General features: G+C 39.9%; 1 protein-coding gene across 1 annotated transcript in view; it reads right to left on the bottom strand.

Moving 5' to 3' along the window:
- Nucleotides 1–2,152: 2,152 nt before the first annotated feature.
- Nucleotides 2,153–8,812, bottom strand: part of FAXC (failed axon connections homolog, metaxin like GST domain containing) — a 31,628-nt gene continuing 24,968 nt past the window's right edge. The window contains exon 6 of the mRNA XM_014051833.2: nt 2,153–7,347. Within this exon, the coding sequence (XP_013907308.1) occupies nt 7,061–7,347 (287 nt within the window). The 3' untranslated portion in view covers nt 2,153–7,060. The remainder of the gene's footprint in view (nt 7,348–8,812) is intronic.

The following is an 8,812-nucleotide window of genomic DNA, read 5'->3' as shown; positions in this document are numbered from 1 at the left end:
CCTCTTTTAGGTTTGCAAACCCAAAATTGCTTCTTTAGTATTATCTTGGTGAAGGAAACGTACTACTGAATTGGTCATAATTTGCCTGAAACCTTTGATTTACAGTGAAAAATTAAATTATTATGTTGAGTTTGTAGAGAGCAAGACAAGTCAACTTCCCCATCATTGATTATGGATGACAAGAAGAAAATTGAAAAAGAAAAAAGAATAGTTATAATAGGATTACTATCTTAATCAAACTTCCTTGTTCCCTTGATTTTCTTTGAAAAAAATATTATTTACTTGGACAGATGTTATATTGATTTTTTTCTCTCAGATTTGACTTCCATCCTTGAGAACCACTTTTGACAGAAAGGCAGAGTATAAATTCATAAACAAGTAATGGATTCTCAAACCAGAGGGGCTGTTTCCAGTTCCTCAATGGGTTAATTTGGAACATTTTTTTCTTAGGATATATTTCAAATATTTTCAGAATTTAAAAAAACTAAATTATTTTGCTTTATTATTTAGTGGGGACGGAGTACAGATTTTTGGGGGGTCTGGCTGAGGTAATCCAATTTATCTAAATGACAATTATTAACCAGATCAATTTATGCCTGGGAAAACTTATAGGAAGTTCTGAATCTGATTATTAAAGACTTTATAATCAAATGTGAAGCATTCTTTAAAAACTACATTTCTTAAATAGTTCTCCAATGATATTTAAGGATAAATATAGGTATTTGAGTGATATATTGACATTGTACCTTCAGGTTCCATGTTGTAATTCTTTTTAAATTTTAATTATCAATTTAAATAATAGAGGAAAATAACTTTTTTTTAAAAAAACTTTCATTATAACTTGAACTTTCCAAAGTTTCTCCCCAATTTTTTTTTAAAAAGCTGGCAGCTAAAAATATTAAAGACTTGAAAAATATGTGGCAATTTTTATTTTTATTTCTATTTTTTCAGAGAAGAAAGAAGAGGAGGAAAAGTAAGAAGATCCCTCCATAAAGAGATTTAAAGGCACCAAGATCCAAATTAAATGCCCAGTTTTTCAGACTCTGGGTCTAGGAAAAATAACTGTGGAAGTTAGGATGGGCCAAACACCAAAGGGCTTAGGACCACCTGCTCTAGACTAGATCACACTAAATACATATGCATAGTTCTATAGCAGGTGACATAGAACTCAGTAAAATATATGCACTGGTAGTGTTCTAATTTAAACTAGCACAATGGGGCATTATTTATACAGAGAGATGTGAAGATATTTGAAGAAAAATGATGCTATTTGTTTATTAATTAAAAAATATGCAAAGAAGGCAATGTATTGAAATTGAGTAATCTGCAGTGAGTATGGGGGTGCTACACAGACTTTCTGCAGTTTCTGTATAAAAACATATATATTTATACATATATAAATATGTGTATATCCGTGTATGTTTCTGCATTAATTCCCCTCCCCAAATGTAACTTCTCTTGCAGCTATATATTTTAAAACACATTTTGATACAGCTATCCTAGATTTTCTTTTCCTTCGGGATAGAAAGGAACCCAATAAAGCAAATGATGCTCACTGAGCCCACATAAAATCTAAAGAGCCATTAGCCCAACTATTTGTCTATAGCAATTATGCAAATGGGGATCAGTCAGGAAATTATCTCAGAAATTCTGAGATTCTCAGCATTTCTGTCTGTTTGGAGTGCAATTGAAGCTTTCCTGAAAGATGTTTGCTGCAAGGGAGTGCTCCTTGATCCTCGGCTGTGGCGAGATTTGCTAGTAAGGCGCCGAGGTGGCACAGTGGTTAGGGTGCAGTACTGCAGGCCAATTCAGCTGACTGTTATCTGCAGTTCAGCGGTTCAAATCTCACCGGCTCAAGGTTGACTCAGCCTTCCATCCTTCCGAGGTGAGTGAAATGAGGACCCAGACTGTGGGGGCAATATGCTGACTCTGTAAACCGCTTAGAGAGGGCTGAAAGCCCTATGAAGCGGTATATAAGTCTAACTGCTATTGCTATTGCTATTGCTAGTAGGACTGCTTTGACAAGGAACACGTTGGCAAAATGTTGTCTAGCATAGCAGCTATTTCCTTTCCTACGCTGATGAGATTCAAGAATAGTTCTCTACCATGTCTTACAATAGATCCCTCTTGACTACCGCAATGTCCCCTGTATGAGGCTACCCTTGATAAGCATCTGAAAGATGCAGCTGATTGATATAAGGTACAGGGACCATAGTGACAGATTGCTGCCCAATATCTAGGGGTGAAAGGGTGGGCTGGCATCTACAAAAATGAAATATGAAATGAATGATTGGTCCTCTACTGAAACAATTGAAGTAGTTGCCAACTGCTTACAAGGCATAACTTTGCACATTGGAAATAACCTTTAAAGTCCTAAGTAGCTTAGGGCCTGACTATAAGCGACCCCATGTCTCCTTATAAATCTTCCAATTGTTAAGATCAGGAGCAGAGGCCCTTGCAGAATACAAAAAAGCTATAGCAAATGAAGTTCAATCAAAACAGCAAAACCTCTTCTTCACACCTACTTGTCACAATGCAAAAGAAAAGGAAACAACTGTACATTGCCACATCACATTTCAAATTACCCCATCCAATAATCACCCATATTTTAAAGATGCCCCCAATTGTCAGAAGCCTGTTTCTGGCATGTGCAAGAAAGCTTACTTCTGCTTTGCTATGATATTTGTCTCTCATCACTGAGAAAATGTGAAAAGGGCATCTCTTTCATCAGTCCTGTTCTGAGATAGGGTATTCAGCTTCTTCTAGATCCTTTTCCCTAAAGAGAGGCCAGGAGTGCTGATAGATTTGGATCTTCTAAGCCGGGGTGTCAAACTCAAGGCCCAGGGGCCGGATCCAGCCCATTGGGTGTTTAGATCTGGCCTGCGGGACTGCCCTGGAAACAGCAAAGGACCAGCCTGCAGTGCCTCTGCCAGTGAAAATGGAGTCACAAGCTCCGTTTTCATTGGCAGAGGGTTGCAGGAGGCTGTACCGTTTTTTACTGGCAGAATGCTCGGGCCTGCATAGGCAACCCCAACATGAGTGACGTCCAGCTGACCATGTTATTTTATTAAAGAGAAGGATATTTGTAAAATAAAGATATTAATCTGCATGTCAAAGGCTACCTGGCCCTTGCAATGCAACAGTATTTCAGAGGAAGGAAAGAAGCTTCCTTCCTTCACAAAATTTAAGGCTTCCGTGGAGCCATCTCCAAATAATAAGACCATCGACAAGGCACAAGGGATTTAATACAATTGTCAACCTTTCAGTTCTCTTGGGTTTATGTGAAACCAGCAAAAACAGAACACAAGAGGGAAGGAAGGTGAGAAAGAAAGAAGTCTTGTTAACTTCACTGAAAATTCCAGAATGCTGCACTCTTATTAAGGTTGGTCACAGAGTGAGCCAGAGGTTTAGACTGGATTTGGCATTTTTATCCACCCATAGAGTCGTTCTCAAGGACCTGAGATAGGCACATGTTATTATTATTATTCCAAATTTTGAAATCTAACAGAAGAAACCCAATTTCTGTAGATTTCTAAGATCAGCTATTATTCATATTCTATACTATGAAAAAGATATGGATTATTCAGTGATTCAACCGATGGTTTAATGACATTGCATGCTTTGTCAATTACTTTTGTTTGCAACTAAATGGGAAAAGTGTGTCCTTCTTGTGCCTATTAGACTCTTCAGTGTTATTCAGTACCATGGAACATACTATTCTTCTATACTACTTGCAGGAACTGGGGACATTATTTTATGGTGGTTCTGCTCCCACTTCATTGGGCATTTTCAGAAGTCAGGGCCTGCACTCAAGCTCCAGGAACTCCAATAAAGGTTCTTCAGGACTCCATTTTCTTTAACATCTCCTGGTGGGGTGTAAATGAAAGAGGAGGTGAATCAGCATTTGGGGGGGTTGAGGTGTCATCAGTATAGCATTTGGGGGGGTTGAGGTGTCACCCTAGCCCAAGCCCTAAAGGTCTTGAACTAGATCCTGGAGACTGTTAGGAGGATCTGGATGGGGGTTTCACCTAGACCCATGATGGCGAACCTATGGCACATTTGCCAGAGGTGGCACACAGAGCCTTCTCTGTGGGCAAACACCATCACCAGCTGTTCTTCCGCGTTCTATCGCATATGTGCGCAAAGACCAATTGGTCTGGTGTGCATGTGTACATAGCCAGCTGCTCTCTTCCAGGTTCCGTCATATGCATGCATGCCAGCCAGCTGATCTTTGTGCATGTGCTCAATGGGACCTGGAAGAGAGCAGCTGGCTGTGCATGGTGGAACCGGGAAATGCAGCTGGCCACCGTGCGCAATTGCACTGGCCAGCTGCTCTTCCGGGTTCTGGTGCTCCGGCACGCTCCAGTTTCGGCACTCAGTGCTGAAAAGGTTAACCACCACTGACCTAGACTCTTCACTTCTGTTTACATAGTGAATAACTGTGGGTCAGAGTAATCTTTGCTCAGCTTCATCTGGACAAGTCTATTGTGACTTTACTTGAGCCAAGGTGCCTGGTAATGGTAATCCATGCCTTGTTCACCACATGATGGTAGGGTAATTATAACAGTCCATACAATAGAGACATGCTCTACATTTTCTACATTAGTTATAGCTGGTTACAGCTAGTACAAAAACAGCAGCTGAACTCCTGATGGGAAGTCACTACACAGGTTGCCAGAAGGGTTTCAAGCTCACTTCAAAATGCTTAATTAGAATTGAACCTGCCTAGAGTGAATCTGATGTAGATCCCCTTCTCCAGAGATATGTGGGCACAGACCAGGAACCACCTTCCACCCAAAGAATGGATGGCCCCCAAACCTGCTGGCATTTAGTAAACAGGCTAAAATACTTTAATTGCAGCATGCACTGAGCCAGTTGATTAGATTAGTCTAAGGGCAACTATGATGGTTATTATTGATTTTGAATGATATTATTTTAACAGCTTTTATTTTTTTTAGCAACAGAGCTTTCATTTTTGTGTTTTTCTTTTGCTCTTGATTTTGTTACACCCCATCCAGACTCTATTAGGATTAGGATGGATTATACATATTGATAAAACAATAAATAAGCACTGATCTCAGAACTTCACGCAACAAGTACATAGATGACATAACAAACGAAACCCACTAAAAGTGGAAGGGAAAAAAGAGACAGCATCTACGTCTGATGAAAGGCAGTAGCTCATTTTAGGACAATGAGGGGGGAGGGAATCCTACAGTAAAGCTTAACAGATACTAAAGCTTCTTGAAAACTGTTTTGGGTTCAATATAATCAAATAAACTCCAGAATCAATCTCCACAAAACAAAGGGATGTGCTTTGCAATGAAAGGCATAATAAATAGGATCCTACAGTTAAACAAATTTCATTTCCCTTAAATAACTGTAAACACACCTACCAGATATCGACCCAAGGAGCAAACATTATAGCTCCTAGCAGCATTTTCTCTCCCCCAAATGAAACCCTGCATAGTTATATAGTAACATTGATAGTTTTTGAAAATGTTTTAGACAAAAGAACTAAAAACAAAATACAGGTAGTCTCCGACTTACAACTACAATTGAGCCCAAAACTTCTGTTACTAAGTGAGACATTTATTAAGTGGCTTTTGCCCATTTTACGACCTTTCTTGCCACGTGTCTTAATGGACTCAGTTGCAGCCATTAAGTTAGTAACACGGCTATTAGTTGAATCTGGCTTCCCCGTTGAATTTGCTTGTCAGAAGGTAGCAAAAGCTGATCACATGACTGCAGGACACTGCAACCGTCATAAACTTGAGTCAGTTGCCAAGCATCTGAATTTTGGTCACAAGACCATGGGGATGCTGCAACAATCATAAGTGCAAAAAAGGGTCATAAGCCACTTTTTTCAATGTCATTGTGTAACTTTGAAGGGTCACTAAACAAAGTGTAGCAAGTCGAGAACTACCTGTATTTTACATATAAACTCTTATACTACACCCCGCTATATAGTAGATGTTTGCAATATGCATCTAGCCAAACCTGATTGTCCAGGTGATTGGCCCCCAAACAAAAAACTTGCTATGATTATAATCAATAGGTGTTGCATGGAAAGACATTCACGGACTGGAATGCTATCAGTGGGAAGATGCAGTCTATTGCAAGATGTTACTAAGAGGCTCCTTGTGCAAGTGGAAAGGCAGGGCATAAATCCAAGGCAGAAATAAATGACTGCAATCATACATCTCAATGAAAGAAAGTAAAAGTTGGCAATTGCTCTTGGGTAAAGACTGTCTGCTTCTGCGTTCTGGTGGCCAACGAGAATCAAGTCTGCTTCAATATGCCCAACCAATTCTTCACCCTCATATAACTTGATCTTGCAATATTTTTGGTATAATTATTATATTCTAGTCTGAATAATTACAGCAGCAGAATCGATACAAAGAAACAAACCAAGGAGGATGCATTTTCTCCTTCAAAAATGCAAGGCTATCAAAATACATTTAAAAATTAAAAAAATACATTTGATCAGAGAGGACCGATAAATGATTGATTTCAATGCAAAAACAAACGTTACTTTTTTCTTTTGCGAAACATTTCCTCGAGACCACGTCTCCGAAGAACCTGTTTTACCATCTGTGCAAGGGGTCAACTGGCACACCCACAGTGGAAAGACGTTACTGTTGCTCACTGCGCTGATTTCACCGCAACGTACCCTGGGGGGGACAGGAAGTCCACTGAGGAGGAGGTTAGAACATCCAAATGAGATTTTCTTGACCCTTAGCTTCCCTACGTCATTCTGGGAAGTTCTGCGTATTTATTTTTTTAAACCTGAATCCTTGTTCCCACCCGCATTACCTTCCTTGTCATCTTTTCAATTCCACAGTGACCGTTATTAAAACCGGTTTGCCTAGGATCCACGGGGACTCTCTCCTACGATGGAAAAAAGATGAAATGGTCCAAGGAACAGATGAAGATAGCGTTGCGCGTAACAGTCTCTTCCCAACCAACAAGGGGCTCTTTGAAACCTGAGTCAGTTTGCCTGAGTCCCAAGAAGTACTGATGCTTCTGACACAAAATGGCGCAGGGTATTTTAGATACGTCATTTGCACGGTTCATGATCTGTGCAGTCATCCATATCCACGTCAGAATCAAAGAGGGAGTGCCCTGTGTAATCAGTATCAGGCGTTCGGGAAAAACTGTTTTCAGGTCCTTCGTCATCAAATGTTTCTGTCCTTGAATAAAAGCTGAAGTCCAGCAGTGGGTGGCTTTTGCTTGCTTCACTGCTCTCTTCTGATTCGTACAGCGTGTTGTCTTCATCGTGATGCCACTCTGGCCAGAATTTCCTTCTTATCCGCTCACAGTACATAGCTAGATTAATCAATTCTCCTGGAAAAACACCAAGAGGGGACAGAGAATATAGTTACCACACTGTGAATCTTCAAACTAGAATACAGGTAGTACTCAACCTACAAGGGGTTCGCTTAGTGGCCATTTGGCGTTACAATGGCACTGAAAAAGTGACTTATGACCATTTTTTACACTTTTGACTGTGGCAGTATCCCCACAGCCGTGTGATTTACATTTGGATCAGAGGTGGGTTCCTACCAGTTCGCATCTATTCGGTAGAACCGGTTCATCAAATCTACCGAACCGGTTACAAGAGGTTCCACCAGTGGACCCGTAAAGCAGGCCACACCTACAGAAGAGGTTCCAAATTTTTTTTGAAACCCACCACTGATTTGGATGCTTGACAACTGGTTCATATTTATGACAATTACAGTGTCAGGTGGGATCAAGTGAGCCCCTTTGGCAACCTTCTGCAAAGTCAAATGGGGAAGGCAGATTAACTGAACAACTGTGTTACAACTGCAGTGATTCACTTAACAAAATGTGGTAAGAGAAGTCGTAAAATCGGGCAAAACTCCCTTAACGAATTTCTCACTTAGCAACGTAAGTTTTGGGCTCAATTGTGATCGTATGTTCAGGACTACCTGTATTTACATTCTCAAAAAAGAGTAAGAGAATACGTTAGTAATATATTTGAACCGCCAGATGGCAGCATTGTTTAAAAATTCCATCACACACACACACACACACACACACACACACACACACAGACAGAGACAGAGAGAGAGAGAGAGATCCTCCATTGTCCATTCTTCTACAGAATGTGTAAGAACATGAGAGAAGGGCATGGAAAGAAAACAGGAAAAGAAAAGAATAGCTACAAAAATTTCTCTCAAAACAGCAGGATGCATTGCATATGAACATTGTTTTATGCATTGTCTTCACAGTATGAACTGTCTTATTGCTATGAGCCCAAAATTACAGCTTTAGTTTTATGCATAATGATTTGGTTTGCTCAGAGGGGAAAAGGTAGCATGAGCATCTATGGTGGAGGGCCATGGGGAACGAGTACTTCCCTCCCACTCCTACTAAGCCATAAATCCCAAATGTCCCTCTTTTCATTTTTAAAAAGAGCTAGCCTGTAGAAATATAAAAGAAAACATATAATCAATCTTCTGATGGTTTTGGAAGCTTTTCAATGTCTTTAGCTCCTGAGTGAAGAGTCCTAGCAATGATTCACACAGAACCAGTCTAAAGAAGGGTTTTAATCTTCCTGCTGGGAAGAAATTGCTTTTTCCTGCAAAACAATTCAGAGATCCACAGTGTGGTGTTGCTGTGATAACTCAGTATTGTGTTTAGCCAAGTCAAAGAAAGAAGAGTTCATCTTTTTAGCTTGAACTTTTTTTTAAAAAAGGCCAATGGTTTTTTTCTGAATTTTTAAACATGCATAGGGTTCTATTCCAATACCTGTGGAGAAAAATCTATCAGTGTAATATTCTTGTTG

This window comes from Thamnophis sirtalis, unplaced genomic scaffold (assembly GCF_051295495.1).
Source record: "Thamnophis sirtalis isolate CommonGarterSnake01/CBP01778 unplaced genomic scaffold, rThaSir2_p1.2 scaffold_6, whole genome shotgun sequence".
Classification (NCBI taxonomy): Eukaryota; Metazoa; Chordata; class Lepidosauria; order Squamata; family Natricidae; genus Thamnophis; species Thamnophis sirtalis.
The sequence above is the reverse complement of the archived record's forward strand: the minus strand, read 5'-3'. Positions and strand labels throughout refer to the sequence as shown.